The sequence below is a fragment of the Plectropomus leopardus genome, chromosome 20 (genome assembly GCF_026936395.1).
Source record: "Plectropomus leopardus strain MGB_pleo_1.0 chromosome 20, ASM2693639v1, whole genome shotgun sequence".
NCBI classification, from domain to species: Eukaryota; Metazoa; Chordata; class Actinopteri; order Perciformes; family Serranidae; genus Plectropomus; species Plectropomus leopardus.
Genome location: NC_142195.1, coordinates 1,959,917 through 1,979,671, shown reverse-complemented (window position 1 = coordinate 1,979,671; position 19,755 = coordinate 1,959,917). Strand labels below are relative to the sequence as shown.

Below are 19,755 nucleotides of genomic sequence, written 5' to 3'. Positions count from 1 at the left end.
AAAGGGAATGTGTGCCAATGAAAGCTTCATACTCACTTTTAACACTTGAGCTTACATGATTTACATTTTTCCAAAACAACCTGTCTAACTAAACTTTTCCTCCAAAGATCATCAAGAAAGACCAAACCAAGCCGAGCATGCTCTGGATCAGGGTGAGTTGAAAGATAATGAGCTGTACCACTTTACAAAGGTTTTTACCAGGTGGCAAAACTATTTATTCCCCTGGACTTTGAGCAGTTTTTTTTCCACCACAAAACTGGATTCCCATTTCATCCCCAATGTGTAATTCAGTCTGTTATTGCTCTGCTGCTGGCATCTTTGCAACCATTAAGTAAAGATGACAAGATTACTAGAGAACATAATGTACTAATTTAGAATTTATGATTTCTGTGACATTTTTTCACTCAACTAAATATGTATTACAATTTAGAGTGAACTTATGGTAACAGTTAGCCTCTGTCTGGGTTCTACTGCATTTGATTCACATTTTGGGAGCTAACAAGGCTGAAGAGCATGGTTAATATGAATTAGTTAATGTCTCTTGTGTAGACCTAATTAATGGAGATGTGTGTAGCATTCATCTGACATAGATTAAAGGTGAACTGACAGGAAATTACTTTTTTTTGACACAGCATGTATGTACTGTAGCAGCGTATATATCACATATCTCTTCTTATAGTCTGACAAAACTTTTCTTGCGTTCTCCTTTGTGGAAAAAAGAGAATTTGTATTTTATATATTTTTTGTTTCATGATGTGACCTCCTAGTTGATGATACTGTTAGCAATCTGTCTTTGGAGCTGGAGACCTTATTGTGATAGTCAAATCTTTCATGAAGCAGTAAGGTCACTCTCCTTCTTATCAAACATACAAACAGTGAACATGCGTCTCGTTGTGCACCTTATCTTGTTAGATGAGCGGCTGAACAAATATTAGTCAGGGATGAATGTTCACTGCTAACGTCTGTTTACAGACTAGACAGCGAGTGAGCTGCTCATCTGCACCATTTTAAACAGCAGGTAACATACCTGCAAATGTCACTTTGGTGCGGTTAGATCAGGCATCACAAATTGGCGGACTGCTCTCATGACACAGAGGATAATCTCACGCCAAAACACAGGGAGGGCAGAAGTGTTGAGCAATCATGTAAAAAAGTGAACGACTTTGACTCTAGAACAGCTAAATGTTTGACTGCCACAGCTTTTCATCATCGTGGATCAAACAGCTGATGGCCCAACAGCAGCGCAGTGAGACAGACAAACAGAGCGCAGCTTCTCCTCAGAACACCAAAGTGTCTGAAACAGACACATTTGCAGAGGTGGAAAGTGATTTCTTTAGACTTCTACACTTTGTGTTAGTTTCAGGTTTAATCAGACTTTGGATGAATTATTTGTGTCCTGATGCATGTGTCTCGTCCAGCCGCTCACGCTGAGCTCTCATTATTATTAGCAGGGGCAGATGTAATGTTTTTGGGGCCTGGGGCCCACAAGCACGTGACCTTATTTTCACCCTTTCTCTAACTGGGAATGTTGGCAGCTATAGGAGAAGTAGGCCTACTCAAAAGTTTTTAATTCCTGAGTAAAATGATTAGTAGCACAGAAGTTTCACAGAAGTTGTAGTCAGAGTCCTGCAGTCAGGAGTGGTTGGCCTATTATCAGCACAATGTGGTTAAATTTACCTGAAGTTTGTTTAAGATGGAGCTTTTAATTTTCATACAATGCTGGAAAGTTTAACAGATGATAATAAATCATATGCTTATTACACTCCAACACACCATGGTCACATGAAACTGTGTCAGTGAACTATGCAGGCAAAAAACAAACCACAAAAAAACGCAAAATAATCTTTCAATAATTGTAATCGAGGTAAAAATGTTCAATCAATCGTGATTCTGATTGTAGGTATGAGGTTCGGACCTTTGCTGGAAGGGAATTTTAGCAACTGGACCCCTTTGAATTTTAATTGAATACCCCTGGGTTAGATGCTGCTGCAGTACCACTGACAACACACCCACATGTAGCGTCAGTGCAACTTTTTCTCCTTCCCGACAGTGTAAGGGCCCAGACACACACTGAGTTTTTTTGCACCCTAAATTTATTTATTTTTGTATTGTTTAATTTAGATGAACAGAAGGCACTCAAAAAAGACTTCAGACCTACTTTGCCTGTACTGAAATTTCTTGTTCCTTCAGGGGCTACATATACACCATATGCCAACTTCTATCTTCAGTAAGATAGTACTGTCTGATAGCAATACCGCCCTCAAACAGCAGATGTTTGTATGATGAAGGCTGACTCAGTGTGAACTTGATCTGCATTTGACCCATTCATGTGACATTGATAGTGTAGTAGGCTTACTTAATGAACATGAGAATTACACCCAGTTACGTCCAATAATACCAGATAACAGAGCCTCAGTTCCAAGTCACACACTGTCCATATGCATGACAGGCTCCTCTTCTCTTGATTGCCCATATGTGCACTTTCCTTCTGTCTCTCTCTGTTGATCAATGAAATGTTTAAATATCCGTATCATTGAATTCATTCCTATTCCTGGCATTAATGCCACTTCACTAAAGCCAGGAATGTGTGTCCAACCCTGCTCAGTAGGAGGATTGTGAAGGAGAGTGAACTGACACACATTAACCCATACAGAGAGACCTCCGGCAGGGTTTTTATCCCGTCATTGTGTAGTCTGAGTGGGTTAAAAGAAGTGAGATGAAGCATGGGGCTGACTGTCTGCTTGCTGCAGTATCCACAGTGATGGCATTATGTCAGACTGTCATGGTTAAGAGAGAGAGCTGATTCTGAGGGCACTTTTCTTGAATATTCTCAGTAGATGTACATTTGCAGCCCTAACCTATGGATATTAGTTTTTTGGTAGTGAGTGCAAGAGCTAGACTGTGAATACAAAAGAAGCTGAAGTCCTGATTTACCCGTAGGAACAAGGCAAGGCTGCTCAGGTGTATTACTTCCTTTTCCAGTAAATATTGGAACATCTCACACACCTTTTGAGGTCTCATCCATTTCTCCGCACCCCATCTGCTCAGCCTATTAGGGGTTCTTTCATATTAAGCAAGTATATTTTGGATTATGTATGGCATTTAGTTAGCATTGATTAGCACTAGGTTGTATTGTTTTAATCTTCTAAAAATCTGAATTCCTGCCTCAGAGTATACAGTTTTTAATGTACACACTCAGCACTTTCTAAACAATAACAATGACATAACATGTCAGAAACATCCATTTACCGTCTCTGTTATATGACAGCTGATCTCGTCCTCTGCTCAGAGGGTAAAGAGCTCCTAAATCTCATTGTTTTCCCAATTTTTGGACATTTATGCTCACTGTTCTTCTTAGTGTTAGCTGCTAAATGCTATGCTAAACAGCTACTTTTAAAATCTCCCACAGTGGGTTACATACATAATTCGCCATCAAAACATCACACCCGTCTGACTCATGGTCCCATTTTCATGACTGTAGTGTTTATACAGAGATCATTTTGGTGCTGTTACTACCTCACATGGTGGCTCAAAAGTGAGACCACTCTGTCCGCCCTATCCACAATCGTATGTTATATACAGAACAGCGAGCCGGCATGATGGGGCCATATTTCTGCCTTGAATAGGCAGTGTAAAACAGGCTTGTGATTTAGTAGGCAAAGTATTTAGTCCCTAAGGCGTCACATAAATTCAGCCAATTAGTGTGATCTCCCATTCCCTTTAAAAGCCAGGTGTGCCTGCACCTGCCACGTTACTATTTATCTGTTAGATTCAGATAAATGGGTCAGCAAGTGGCAGCCAAACTAAAAACTGCAGTTCTAAACTTGACAGAGGAAACAGAGCCCAACTTTTAGCTTTTGAAGTAATGAATGAAGTTATGCTTCTCATGCGCAAATGTGTAGAGTGTCTCTCTTCATGTGGAGTCAGACAGCAACTCTGCTGCTCTGCTCTGATCTCTGCTACGTTCACATTTTACATAATGTCATTCATATTTTCCCGATTAATAATGTATTTTACCTGCATCCCATATGTGCATCCCTGTGTTTGTAACAAGCAGATTGTATGCGTGTTGTGAAGCTGCCTGTCAGTGCATTTTACTATCTGAATAATGTGCCCTTTAAATAGCTGGGAGATACTGCGCTGTTTTGACTAGTTCAGGTTATTGTTGGTCAATGGTGCAATCACTTTCTGCTGCCTCAGTTTAGCAATACCCCAACAGTGTGCCTGACCTTACCTCAATTTAGGACTTACATGTCCATTAGCATACAGATTGGCATGAGTATATTTGCTACTTACACAACAAAAATGAAAACTGCATCAGTCTAAGGGGCCGTTCACACGGCAATGGTTCTTGCATGAAACGTTAAACTTTGTTGTGATCTGGCCTTTCGTTCATACGCTGTTGTCATATGAACGAATAAATCCACCTTGTACCTCATTTTAGGAGCCTGAAAACGCAAACATTTCACACCAGGTTCCAGAGTGTAATCTTGTGAAAAAGCTACCCCTTTTGCCGCAGTGTGACCTGGCAATATGCGGATCCTTTGAGAACAATGATGTCACAGCTGCACTTCATGCATGTGCGTGGTGTTCTTCTGTGTTACACCGACAACTGCTGGCCTGGCATGCATATTACAGTGATTTCGTTTTTTTTGCGTATCCCTGTGCACAATGATTATTTTCACAATGTTATCATATGAACACATTTTTATTTTAATTTTTTTATCACAGAGGGAAGACTTTTCTGTTTCTAGTAGGGCCGTTCTCGTCTAAACGTGTCTGAGCTGTGCTTTGTAGCACTTTGAGCCTGTTGTAAGATAGGACTCAGTATGTGTTGGTGGGTCAGAGGTCAAGAGAATAACATCTTATGAGTCTTTAAAATGATTAGTGTGTTCTGTCATATATGCAAAACATACAACAGGTTGTACTGTATTAAGCTTTTGCAGTGTCAGCATTAAATTGCATGACATTTTTGTCCATTCTTCTCTCTGCTGTTTCCTGCTGGCTAACAACTTTCTTTCTGTAGAGCTAGCTCTAAAGTGCTCTTCTCAACCCAATTTTCAGCTGGGAAGTGTCTCTTGACACTCTAGGCGATGTCCTGGACATTAATATTTATTGCATTTTCTCTTTTCGATATAACTGTCCCAATGAATATTTCACCAGCCTTCTTTACAACAGTCTTACATTTGCCGTGTATAGCAAACCTTTGTAGCCTCCACTCTCCTTGTCCTTTATTTCTACTCTTTGCTGTCCTTCTCTGTCTGTCTGTGCAGGTGACCTCTATTCTCTAATGTCCAAGCTGCTAGGACAGAGCAAGGACATAGTTCACATTCATAAGTACAACCCAAGCGAGCTGCAGAGAGCCCAGGCCGACTTGGTTGCTCAGATTGATAGCTTAATGCAAAAGAAAGACCTGGGCTCTCCCAGTGCCAGACTAGCCTTCCAAACCAGGGAAGATCCTGTTTTGGTGAGGGACAGAGTCCACAAATTCCACCAGCTTGAGGCCACGGCCAAGCCGCCGAGAAGCAAGCTGCTAGCTGAAGGACAAGGTGGGTCCTCAACGCTATTTTATTTTTGTTATTGATGCTGCAAAACATCCCCGCTTTCTTGCGTACTCCACTCTTCTCAAACTCAAACAAACACAGACACGCACAGTACATTGTGCTATTAAAGACCTTAAAATAGAAGTAAGTTATTTATACCAATAAAAGCTAGTCAAGTACACCTTTCTGTTAAATCAGTTCTTTACTCTGAGAAAAGTTTCTCCATATTTCTCCTGTGTTTCCTCTTCACATCTGTCGCATCATCCCTTTCTTTTTTCTTTTTTTTTTCACTGTGCTGATAATTCAGGAACGAGTATTGCCCCACCGGCCTGTATGCATGTGCAAATGAGTCCATGTAGGCATGCACTTGAAATCTACAGGGAACCTTTAATTCTGTTGAAGCACAGGTGGGCGAGTGGGTTGATGACTGCTCTGTTTACACTGGGGTACAACAGTCCTGAATAATCCAAAACAAAATGACCAATCTTCCAATTTGCAAAAGAAGCAGAAAAAATAAATCCAGCTTGACAAGAGGTTGACGGACTAAAGCCTCCTGTAGACTGTGAGATTTTTACAATCTTTTAAATATAGTGCAAGCTACAGTGTGCAACATGGCTATTAATAAACCTGGGTACAACCTCAAGTTTGATGTGTGCAGACCGTACGATGACATCACCTATTGAATCTTTGGCTATGACATAGGTCTATTGTCGTCATCAAGCAAGAACAAAATGTCCTTAGGGTGCATCATCCATCTACACCGCTGTAATGGTGAGAGCAAAATGTAAACAAACAAATGGCGCTCTCACTAAAGTGGCATTTATGTGTGTCAGAAAAAGTCAGAAAAAGAGGAGAAGAATGTGGACGTGAATGCTGCTGTGGAAAAGAGGCCACCATGGCATGCTAACTTTGCAACGAGACCTCAGAGTAAATATTAGCACCTACTAGCATTTAGTGTTGCGCTGATCAGTGCGTCATTTCATGCTGCATCTCTGTTGGTTGGTCAGTAGATGTAGGTCGTAACAGCAGTAACACAATAAGATGGTCATGGCTGTCTTTAATCATACGACAACAGCCATTCTTGAACATCTCTCACTGTGCAACATAGTACCACCGTTTTAAAGCTACGACCAAAGATATAACAATGTTTCTTTCATGTTGGTTATCTTTCATCTGAGACAACCCAAAATCACTCAGTTTATATGAAAATAGGAAGGGGCCATGTCATCAGTATTATAATAGAATAAAATAGACTTTATACTATGCATACTTGAGATGACACAGACATCAGATGACTGTCCACTACTCCTAAAGTTTGGATACTTCAGGAAGCTGATATCTTGCTCTATATTCTGGACAGTGTGTTCTAGCCTGCACACAATCTGCAGAGGCCTGAGCAACATTTGAATAATATGTTGATTGTTTCAAACAGCTGTGTACATCTGGACTCTCAGTTCTTTCCTCTTTCTCCCTGACAAAACCTGTCAAGGTCTGTCAAATCACTAGAGTCTGTGAGTGAACTGCAATTAAAAGTCCTGTCATGGATTCTGGATTGGCCACCCTAAACTCTTATGAATGTGATGGATATTTTTTTGTCAGCTGATGGCCAACCATGACAAACAATTGATGTCAAGCAGCTTAAGAGTGACTTGAGTGCTTTGCTAATGTAACCAAAGATACTCTATACCGAAGATGAATGATGGTATAATGATAATGATAATAATAATAATAATAATAAAATAAAAAACTTCATTTATATAGCACTTTTCAAGCTTAAGCACAAAATGCTTCCCAGGTTATTTAATAAATAAGTAGATAAGAGAATTAAGCTCATCAAAGCAGGTAAAAACAACAGTAAAAGAGATAACCATATGTATAAGCAGGTGAGACACAAATAAAGGAAATTATCTCATATAAAGCAAGTGGAATGCCAATAAAAGAACAAACTTTTGAATTTAAAACAGTTGAATGTGCAAAGTATATGGAAGTGCATAAAACAGTCACATGGGGAAACTACTTACTTCTGGTCTTCGAAGTGGGCGTCTCTTCTTTGATATCCCCACCTTGTTTGAAGTGTCGTAAATGTTGTGTGGATGAAAAAAATATGATTCAAAACAATTCAACACTTTATACAGTACAAATTTGATGTTTGTTCCCCATTTTGTTGCGTCTTTTTGACTGCTAGCTTAGATGCTGATATCAACCGATGCTAGTTGTTGCCAAATCAGATGTTGGAATCGAATTGGAAAGTATTAGGGACCATAAAAAGTCAAAATGCCACAGTCATAGCTTAAAAACCTTGCAGTCTGTAAGTGAAAACTTTTCACCATGTTCAGGACAGGGTACACGCATTGGCCAAGAAGGGAAGGCCGATGGCCGACTTCAAGTGGCTCTGCGCGTAAGTGTTTTAACTCTTAAGTCACTGTAAAATTTGCGGGAACAGTTGTACATTTGTTAAAGTAACATAAACGTCAATGATGCTTTTCGTCGGCTGCTGTCTCCTGTTTACATAATCTTATGAATGCTAAGTAATATGTAACTTTATATATAATTTACTCAATCTCAGTCACCAGGACAGTAGAGTTAAGGAGGCCTAACTTTAAAAAAAGTCAGATGCAAATGCACTTGTAGTCATATAGCATTCTAGAAAAATACCTATGGCCTATGGAGTTCATTTCATTTAGACTCAATCCCAGCTGATGTTTTTTTATTCTTTTCCCTTTTCCTGCGGGTTAAACGGAACGTTCCTGTTAAAGCTGTGAGACAGACATTTGGCTCACTCAGTCAATGTCAAAGGTTGCACTTGTGAATATTTCTAATACGTGATGATGCAGCAGTCACCTTGAAATGAAGTTTAACCTAATAAAATAATAATCAATAATCTAATTTTATCTGTACATAACTGTATTCTTTAAGTGAATCTTAAGTTGGATTTTCATGATAAAAACGTATGGTAATCATTTTAAATCAAATAAGGCATGATTTTTTTATTTGGCCCGTAAATTTTTGGAGGTCACTAGCCAATGGCAGATGAGGTAAAAAGTTAATTTTACGCCCTGCCTGGGGGGCTCCAGTGTTGAGCACTAATGTAGAGGAGGTGTGACTGCCAATTTGAATTCCCTGGGGTCTGCATGTGAGGAAGTCCAGTATCCAGTTGCAGAGTGTTGTACTGAAGCCCAGAGTGTTAAGTTTTCCAATCAGCTTCATGGGAGAGATTGTGTTGAATGCTGAGCTGAAATCAACAAATGGCATCCTAATGTAGCTGTTCTCATTCTCCGGGTGAATGAAGACTGAGTGAAGAGCAGTAGATATGGCATCCTCTGTGGATCTGTTGGTTCTGAAAGCAAAATGGTGAGGGTCCAAACTGGCAGGGATGTTGTCTTTGATGTGCTGGAGAACTGGTTTCTCAAAGCACTTCATCAGGATGGGTATAAGAGCCATAGGGCGGTAGCCATTAAGACTAGACACAGCAGACTTTTTACGTACAGGGACGATGTTATAACATTAACAAGCTGCCCAGCACAAGTTTAGTACAAGTCCAGGAATATTGTCAAGGCCTGTGGACTCGTTATATTCACGTCTGCTGTGGTCACTGAGAGTGGCCGGTCCTCTGGAGGTGGAGTAGACTTCACAGCTGAGTCCTTAAGGAGGTCAAAGCAAGTGTAAAATGCGTTCAGCTCATCCGGCAGTGTAGCCTTACATATGATGGGGGTACTCCTGCTTTTGTAGCCTGTGAGATTTTGAATCTCCTGCCACATATTATTATTGCTGTTGCTGTTGAGGTCTTTCTCCAGTCTCTGCTGATGTCTCCTCTTAGCCACCTTGATGCCAGCTCACAGTCGTTCTCTGGAGATGAGGTGGGAAGGGGCGGGGCATTGGCAAGACATTTGTGACACAGATACAGGACATGAATGTAGAGTGAGCCATTTATCAGCAGTCTGTGATATAACTCAGAGTTCCATTCTGCAGATCACTACTCAAAGCTTATGACCATAGTTGAGGGTTGGACTATATGCTGGATTCGTGTGATGGCGGAAGGTCATAGTTTCCAAGTTGGGAAGTCGATCTTCTGACTTTGTTAGGGTTAGGGCTATATATATTTTATGTATTACATATATTTATATTTTTTAATATTTAATCTAGGTCACGCTACATCAGGCATCACCAACTGGCAGACCGCGGTCCGGATCTGGACCAAAACTTCGTCCTATTCGGACCTGTGGCCAAGTTGTAATAAAATGTAAAAATGAGAACAATATGTTTTAAGGAGTAGTGCTGGGCAATTAATCGAAAAATAATCAAAACCAACATTCAGAACCTCTAACCGACACAATCTCGCCCATGTTGGGTATTTCGGTTATTTAAAAATTCTGTAAACCCTTTCCCCACGGGGGCTGCCAACTCCCACGCATCTGCTGTGCATCTCATGCTTTTGGGCTCTGTCTCACGCTCTCATGACATCGAGGAAAATCTCATGCCAAAACACAGGGAGGGCAGAAGTGTTGAGCAATCATGTAAAAAAGTGAACGACTTTGACTCTAGAACAGCTAAATGTTTGACTGCCACAGCGTTTCATCATCGTGGATCAAATAGCTGATGGCCCGACAGCAGCGCAGTGAGACAGACAAACAGAGCACAGCTTCTCCTCAGAACACCAAAGTGTCTGAAACAGACACATTTGCAGAGGTGGAAAGTGATTTCTTTAGACTTCTACACTTTGTGTTAGTTTCAGGTTTAATCAGACTTTGGATGGAATTATTTAGAAACAGCAGGACACATCGCTCCGTATCTCTGCTTGCACTGAGCTCTCATTATTATTACCAGGGGCAGATGTAATGTTTTGGGGGCCTGGGGCCCACAAGCACGTGACCTTATTTTCACCCTTTCTCTAACTGGGAATGTTGGCAGGCTGTTGGCAGCTATAGGAGAAGTAGGCCTACTCAAAAGTTTTTAATTCCTGAGTAAAATGATTAGTAGCACAGATGTTTCACAGAAGTTGTCGTCAGAGTCCTGCAGTCAGGAGAGGTTGGCCTATTATCAGCACAATGTGGTTAAATTTACCTGAAGTTTGTTTAAGATGGAGCTTTTAATTTTCATACAATGCTGGAAAGTTTAACAGATGATAATAAATCATATGCTTATTACACTCCAACACACCATGGTCACATGAAACTGTGTCAGTGAACTATGCAGGCAAAAAACAAACCACAAAAAAAGCAAAATAATCTTTCAATAATTGTAATCGAGGTAAAAATGTTCAATCAATCGTGATTCTGATTGTAGGTATGAGGTTCGGATCTTTGCTGGAAGGGAATTTTAGCAACTGGACCCCTTTGAATTTTAACTGAATACCCCTGGGTTAGATGCTGCTGCAGTACCACTGACAACACACCCACAGTCAGGAGAAGTTGGCCTATTATCAGCACAATGCTCTTAAATTTACCTGAAGTTTGTTTGAGCTTTTAATTTTCATATAATGCTGGAAAGTTTAACAAGTAATAATAAATCATATGTTTATTACAACTCCAACACACCATGGTCACATGAAACTGTGTCAGTGAACTATGAGGGATAAAAACAAACTAAAAAAAAAAGTAAAATAATCAGTCATTAATTGTAATTGAGGTAAAAATGTTCAATTAATCGTGATTCTGATTTTAGGTATGAGGTTTGGACCTTTTGCTGGGAGGGAATTTTGCAACTGGACCCCTTTGAATTTTAATTGAATACCCCTGTGCTACATGGACAGCAGTTAACATTGATACCATATTACACTTTGCATCTAATCAAAAAGTGATATTTAAACCACACAAACGTCACAACTCGGCAACTAGGGTACCATCAAAGTTTCCCAATTCCCCACTCATAATTACGACTTTAGAGGGCCATTCATGCGCTTGTTACTCATGAATGTGGTAAATACTATATTTCCAAGGAGTATGTGAAAGCAGCAATAGAATAATTGGTTTGAAAAGTTTTCTTCATGCTCAGCTCTTACGTCACCATGACAGCTCAGAACTTTTCCCACATCGCTGCTGAAGCTGCACTGATCCGTCTGTTGCTCTCACCAGCCATCTCACTCTCATTCATGAACAACACTGTAAGATTCTTGAGCTCCCTACTCAGGGCAGCAAACTCGTTCCCAAGCCTTTAACCCTTAGTGTCCACTTAAGGTATTTTGTATCTCATAGTGACACCACAACATTCATTACTATGTCTTTGCAATACAGTTGGTTGTCGAAGCTAGGTAACATGCTTAGTTTGCTTTAGCTCTCTGTCACAGTTTCAGTTTAATTCTGGTTTATTACAATTTGGCTGTCACATCTATCTGTAATGATAACTCACAAATGTTGTAATCTGCAACTACAGTAAGTCAGACGGGCAAGAGACAAAGCAGCTTTAAGAAATGTCTTGATATATGGACATATTCAAACCATCCTTATAAAACTCTTCCCCTGCTTTTCAGTACAGTTGCGAAGAAATTTGTATATATGGGTGGAAAACACTCTTCTGAAAAGCAAGGACCCCCCCCCAAAAAAAAAAAACACAGTAAGTTAGCAAGTTGGCCCAACAGCGCCCCCTAATTACCAGCTGTGGCAGCAGGGCTAAAATTTTTTCAACTGTGTGTGTGTGTATGTGTGTGTGTGTGTGTGTGTGTTTGTGTGTGTGTGTGTGTGTTTGTGTCATCTTGGCAAAATGATTATGTTCTTCTTCCTTCTTCTCCTGACACAATATCATAGAAACTCTTTCCCCCCACACCTCTGCAACATTGGAATTTGGGGGATGTTCGATCATTTCTGTATCTTTCCACAAAAAGCAAAGTTGGCATTCATATCCATTTCATACTGTAACTGGCCTGCTGTGCAAAGTCAAATAAGGTCTGAACCTCTGTTTTTCCATTTGTTTCACAACTATCTCTGGAACTGTGTGTGCAACACTGACCACCAAAAAAAAGTTTGAAGTCATTTTTCACAATCACCATATTTAAAGTCTTATCATGCAGTCTCTGACAGCTGGTCTTTCACTTTGCTTTTTGAACTACCGATGAGTTCAGCCAACACATTGTAGGAATGAGTTGTTTTCAAGCAAAACCCGGCCCTTCAACCTCTTACATACAGAAATCCAAATAGCCTCTTTGGAATTTGGTAGGGGTAGTGCTGTATACAGCATCTGCTGGTAGAAAAACAACCAGTGTCACATTTTTAGATTAACGCACCAGTTTTTATCATAGATATGTATCATGTTGACTCATGGCAACATTGTGTTTGTGTGTGCTAATCCATTATTGCCGTGGAGATTAACTCGAGTTAGAGAGGCAGTAATTGACACTATGTGAAACCTGTTTTTTTAACAGTTATGGAATGCCAGTGATCACCTTTGACATCACTTTGAAAATTCCTTCACCCGTGGGTTTGTGTGTGTCTTTGTGTGTGTGTGTGTGTTTGTGTGTGTGGTGCAGACTACCACTGGGAGCAGGTCTTGGTGTGGCCTCAGGATTCTCTCCAGCTGGGTCAGGTGTCGGGACTTGCCCTGGACTCAGATTCTAACCTGGTCATTTTCCACAGAGGTGACCATCACTGGGGAGCAGAGTAAGTACTGTTCACTCATGATTATATCCATTCTGATTGTCTCTGAAAATCTGAATGCAAATGTTATAACTGTGATGTAATTTTGTTTATCTGGACAGCTCACTACCACCAACACCTCTTTCAGCCGTTCACCAGATTACATATAATTACATTTAATATAAAAATAACAGCAAAGATCTGGTTTGAGCTACAGCCCACATTTCATCATTTTTAAGCCTTTTAACAATAGACGGCCAAGGTATCTGAAAATATTCTCAGACAATGGCTGGTAATATTTCTCATTATAGGCAATATACGGACAACTATGATTGATATTGAGATCTTATTGTCTCACTGTCAGAGCAGCTAGGCTGACAAAAACAGGCTACTCTGTACAGACTAAAAGTGTGTCATAATTCATTCTCATATTGTCTCTGCTACTGAGCCGCCATTCTCAGTGTGCATTACGGAGTGCTACAGATATGAGTCATGAGTTAGCATTTTAGCTCTTCCAGTTCCTTTGTCTTGAGCCCAGTGTATTTTTTAATAGGTTTCCGGTTAGATGCCTGAAATAAGTTCCGGGGTTAACACAAGCTGAAGATATTTTATCATTTTATTCCATTTACACTTCAAAAATCATGTTGTGAATCATTTGTAGAAATCATCTTGCTGAGCATGATGTGTAAATACAAATGTTTTTTTGGCCATAGAGCTCATTTTCTGCAAAAATCCAATGAAAAATCCCTTTTATTTTTTAAACCATCACTTTGTGGAACTACAAACAAAATTTCTTTTTTTTGTCTTTTTAGCTCTTTTAACGACGAGGCCAGATACCAGCAGAGGTCACTGGGTCCTATTCAGCAGTCCACTATTTTGGTTGTGGATCCAACTAAAGGCAATATCCTGAAGGCTTCAGGCAGAGACATGTACGTTATAGTGTGTTTCAGTTTTCTTTATTATGACCGTGGGTGCTGAGCATGAACAGAGACAACCATGTATCTCTTAGACTGACTGAAAAGTGTCTCCATATCTGTGGTGTTGCAGGTTTTATTTGCCTCATGGAATAACGACAGACAAGAAGAATAATTACTGGGTGACTGATGTGGCTCTTCATCAGGTAAGCTGCAGGAAGTATTGTAGACCAGCTGAGTATGTTTAACAAATAGCTTGAGGCAACCAGTCCTTTATCATTACCATTGACTTCTATCAATTACTATGAGCTGAAATGTACAGCTCTCCTGAAACTTTTAACTCATACAAGTAACCATCAAATTACAAAAACAAAAGATGTTTACAGTGTTGCATAGTATGTACAGCAAATCAGTTACATCATGTGATGTGTTTTTCTGATCCAGACATTTTGGAGTTTTTTTTTTTTTTTTAAACCTGTCCTGTTCGGCAGCTTAGGCATGCAGTATGAGAGGTCTGGATGCCTTGAGGTGCCATAACAGATTTGCTCTGCAAAGGAGGAGTCTGACATACTTCTTCCTGTTGCAGTCTGCACTGAGATTTATTGGCAAGGCTACCGGACAGCACAACGTTAGAGTGGATAGGGAGAGAGAAAAGAGAGAGGTTGGGGGACACAGAGGGGAGGGGAAGACACAAGAGACAACAAAAGGTGGAGGTTTTTAGCAGGAGCCAAATTCTCAGCAGTTCTCTTCTTCCCCAAAACAAAGTGACTTGCTGATCTAAACTGGTAAAACAAAAAGAACAGAAAATAGGACTTTCACGTTACAAACCAGTGTGACTTTGATGCTGCTCATCACAGTTGGGCATCAAAACATGAATGTCCCTGTCTGTCACCAGTGTTCGGTTTGCCTGTTATGGGCTACAGTAGAAACACAGTGGTGCAGCATGGCAATCTCTATAAACAAGGACCCGCTCCCTATTTAGACATAAACGCCTCATTCTAAGGTAACAAAAAACACAACCATTCTTTTTTTCAGCTGATTATAGACTAAAGAAAACATACTTATTATATTATATTACAGTGTTTCCTCTAGGATTTTTTTCAGCAGCGGGGGCAGGCTCTCCGGGGAGCCGTGGCGGCGTAAACAAATGACGCTTTTTAAAGGCTGAATGTAAAAATAAAAAATAATAACAAAAATTCAACAATAAAATAATAAAAACAATAAATAATAATTTCTTGATGGGGCTGTAATCAGTGGCAAAGTTTGCACCCAGGCTCAGAACAATGGATTTTTCTTGGTTTTTTGTAGAACAGCTCTAAGGCTCTGTTGTACGGAAATTCCCCAAGAGGTGGCCCGTTGATGCTCAGCAGCATACATGCTGCAAGGTGATCCCCCTGCAGCCTGTTTCTCAAGTCAGGCTTCACCTACAAATAGAAACAATAATTTTTTTTTAATTTATTTATTTTTTTCAACCCATTTAGGGTCCCAGCCTGATAGCCTGTGTTTCCCTTCATGTTTTTCTCCTCTACTCTCATCTCTCTCTCCTGCACCATCACTTTGCTCTCCTGCTCCTTCACTTAGCACTCCCCCTCCTGTACTCTGCTCTCCTTCACTTTGTTGCACTGCTCCTCCCTGTCTGTTACTTGTCTTATACGATTACATAAAACATTAACGTTAGATAATTTACACTCACGTCACATTTGATTACAAGTGTGAACATAATTTTTTACCTAACCATCATAATTTGAGTCAGTAAAAAGGCTAATGATACCTGACTAGCGCCATCCTCATCAGGTGTCTTTCTCTTCTTTGAAAAATATCTGAACAAGCTCATCTGAAAATGCAGTCAGCAGTTACATCATGGCGTGTATATCGCTTAATGCTATCAATTAGTTTACTCACGTTAGCGACACTGAGTTGAGTTGGCACCGGGCCCAATTAACTTAAGCTACGTAACCTTAGCTGGCCATCAATATTTTGCGAATGTTTATTTAACTAATAAAATCTATTATAAGCTTTCTTAAGCTAATAAGTCTACCTTTTCTCCGGTAAGTTGCACGCTGTTTTCAAGCCGACACTCCTCTGACTCTCCGACCTGATGCCTGGATGCGAGTAGCTAATTAACGTCGGCACCAGTTAGTTGTGTTGGGGGGTGGGAGGGGGCGGTGGTATCTACCCCAAAGAGTAGATACGGAGCAAGATAGTTATCTGCCTCAGCACTCGCGACACCCAACGCAGTGCAGGACTGTGCTGTGATGCGGCGGTGGTGTATTTGCAATTTAAAAAAAAAAAAAAAAAAAAACCAAAAAAAACCCCGACATTTGAAGGAGCGGCGGGTGTAAATGAGTGTAGAGGAAACACTGTATTATATTCCATATTTGACAATATATCCCCCTAAATCTCATATACTGAACCTTAAAATCGGTTCCTGTTTTACACCAAGAAAATCAAAGGTAATGCCAGGTGTCCATGTCATGATATTAGGATGAAAACTGTGGTCCAAATGTGACATTTAGAAATACATTTCTTTGGCATTTTGATAATAGTGAGCTAATCATCTACACATTATTTACACTAGTTTGTTATAAAAGGTCATTGTACACAGCAGGTCTGATGCTGATGTATTCAGAACAGACTGAGATTCAGTACACAGATTAAATCTGTGAAGACATGATAAAGCAGGACCTGTGAGGACTCTCCGTTCTGTTCCCTCATCAGGTGTTGAAGGTGAGCAGTGACGGCAGAGACCGGGTGCTGCTGGCGCTGGGAGAAGCTTTCACACCAGGAAGTGACAGCAGCCACTTCTGCCAGCCCACTGATGTGGCTGTGGACCCTGAGAGTGGGAACGTCTTTGTGTCTGACGGCTACTGCAACGCCAGGATACTGAAGTTCTCTGCTGATGGAGAATACCTGTCCGAGTGGGGCGCAGGTAGGAATCTGAATCTGTACATACACACACACTCTGGGATGTTTTTAAGCAAGTCTTGTGAGACAATGGAGTTGTTTGTTTTTATCATACAACCCTTCACAATTTCACATCTATACTGGACGCCCTGAGAGGCAAAGTGGATTTTTATTTATTTATTTATTTTTGCCGGTATTTTTGACAATGTTTATTTCCTTTGTTTGGGACGTTATCTCATAGGAAAGGGCCATCCACTCACAAATTCAACTGGGCCGTATTTTAAAACTAGGAAATGTCAATGGACCAAACATTTTTAGTTGCGTGAAGAGAGTAGCTTTCAGACAACCACAAAGTGTGGAAGTGAGTCTTTTGCACATGGATTGTGATTTACTTAGCTATCTGTCTGTGTCAGCAATGTAGTCCGAGTATTCAGAACCTTACTTTAAGCTTTTGGTAATGATGAACATTAACAAATGCAAAGTGAAGTAGTTGTAGAAGTAGAATTAGTTAATAATTGTTAGAAAGGACAATCTGATTTCCATAACTACTGTTCTCTTCAGAGAGAAACTTCATTAATAATGTGTAAATCCAGTAGATCTACATGTGACAGACACCAGTAGACACAACCTGCACATATTCAGCTGTCTTGTCTTATTGTCCTGCCTGAAGGCTCTTCGGACAGGAGGAGGCGTGTACCGTTCCGGATCCCCCACAGCCTGGTGTTCCTCCCTGACAGACAGGAAGTGTGTGTGGCTGACAGGGAGAGGGGACGGATCCAGTGCTTCATAGCCGAAACTGGAGAGTTTGTCAAGGAAATAAAGAAAGAGGAGTTCGGAGGGGAGGTGTTTGCCATCACCTACAGCCCTGCAGGAGGTGAGTGCTGACTGAGCTGAGTAGAGACATTGATTTCAGGCCCTCCCCTTGGCATTCACTTTGTTATCCTTTTGCCCAGTTATAATGCCAAACTGAAGTCAGAGAACTGTGTAAATATAATGTTTGATTTTTTTCATTATTTTCCTTGTCAATCCAACTTCAGTTCCTTATGATAAATGAAAGGGGATTTAATTGACTTTTATGGTTAGGACTACTTGGTGTGTGAAAAGTATAATGTATGATGTCCTCTAGTGTCTGACGGAGAAAATAACCCTTATGATGTCAGAATGACTTCATCAGGTTTATCTGGACATGGACACAAACAGACAGCCTTTGTTACAAACTGGAGATGTAAGACAGGAAGAGAGCAATGTTGGAGCCAGTGTTGCTGGAGCTTGACACATGCCAAAGGCTAAAAGTCCAGATAATTATGGTTTACACTGCAACAGTTCTTGCATGAAACATTAAACGTTTGTCGCAGCATTTTGGGCGCCTGAAAACAAAAACTTTTTAAATTGGGTTCCAAAGTGTAATTTTTCAGAAATGCCACTCCTTCTGTTGCCGTGTAAACTGGCAATGCGTGGTTCCTGTGAGAACAGTGACGTCATGGCTGCACTTCATGCATGTCCATTACTTTTCAGAAAAATAGCCATGTGCAAGTAGGAGGGCAACAATAACAATAATGGCAGACTGCCTAGCTGTGTTTGTGCTGCTGACTCTACTGAGGTTATTAACGGTGTCACTTCTCGTGTGTGCGTTCGCAATCGTCTTCTTGTTTGTTTATACTCACCACTACCTTAATCGGCAGGCAGGCAGTGTTCTTCTATGGTGTGTCATTACAAAGTTACACCACCAGCTACTGGCCTGGCATGCATACTACAGCGTTTTTGGGGTTTTTTTTGCAGATCTGTGTGCATAATGTTATCATATGAACACAAATTTTTTTGAAAAACGCAGGAGGAAAGGAAAGACTATTCCGTCTTTAGTAGGGCTGTACACATGTAAACATGGTCTAAGTTAAATATGCTAGAGTATGTCTTAAATAAATGTTTTTAATGCAAGAAATACCTTGCAATTGTGTTAAGTGCCTTGCATTTATTTGTGTGTGTGTGTGTGTGTGTGTGTGTGTGTGTGTGTGTGTGTGCACATGAAGATGGCTTGATCTTTGCAGTGAACGGGGAATCTCCATATCACCCAACTCCACTCAGAGGTTTTGTAATCGATTATTCTACGGCGGACATTTTGGATACCTTTAACCCAGAGAAAACGGTAATCACATCCACACACACACACACACACACACACACACACACACACACGTAGACACTCTCTCACCCGTTGTGTATGATGAAAGACTTATGCTCCAGTGCTCTTCATCATTTTTGCAGATGGATGAGATGCACCAAAGGTCCTCAGCTTGAATTGAAACTGGGATGATGCAGTTATGTTGTGTCCTTCTTAGACCACATGGCCACCACAATATCCCAGCTGATCCATTATTCTTATCAGCAAGGGCTAGGGCAATTTATCGATGTAATCAAGGTCATTGATTATAGAAATATGTTGATTTGCAAAACGTACTTCGGCGTTCTTCAGTATCCTGGAGCACAAACAGACAACACCGTAAACCGTCCTGATTACTTTTTGTTTCCAACCAGGCAATATCTATAAGAAATATCTACACATAGACCTTGTTACTTTTAGTATTCACTGAAACTTTATGCACCACCGCTAACAACACACTGTGTGTCTTCTAATGTTGTTATTCACTTGTTTTATATTCTATGTTTATTTAAACAGCCATGCGCAAGTGAGAAAACGGCCTTTACTCACATTACAGACTGTTGTTACAATCTGTGTCTGTCTGTAAATAGTTTAATTTATTTTCCTGACCAACACTGATGCAAAAATTCATTTGCCAGTGATTACCTTTACTGCATGTTACTTTAGTAATT

At 40.4% G+C, this 19,755-nt stretch overlaps 1 protein-coding gene across 2 annotated transcripts in view; it reads left to right on the top strand.

The window, feature by feature from the left end:
- Positions 1-19,755, top strand: part of pam (peptidylglycine alpha-amidating monooxygenase) — a 50,904-nt gene that overhangs the window by 19,989 nt on the left and 11,160 nt on the right. The window contains exons 15-22 of one of the 2 annotated variants that reach the window (XM_042509936.2): positions 108-152; positions 5,274-5,549; positions 13,003-13,132; positions 13,921-14,037; positions 14,156-14,228; positions 16,741-16,951; positions 17,597-17,800; positions 18,954-19,069. In XM_042509936.2, the coding sequence (XP_042365870.1) occupies positions 108-152; positions 5,274-5,549; positions 13,003-13,132; positions 13,921-14,037; positions 14,156-14,228; positions 16,741-16,951; positions 17,597-17,800; positions 18,954-19,069 (1,172 nt within the window). The remainder of the gene's footprint in view (positions 1-107; positions 153-5,273; positions 5,550-13,002; positions 13,133-13,920; positions 14,038-14,155; positions 14,229-16,740; positions 16,952-17,596; positions 17,801-18,953; positions 19,070-19,755) is intronic. The other variant, XM_042509937.2, reaches the window with a different exon arrangement.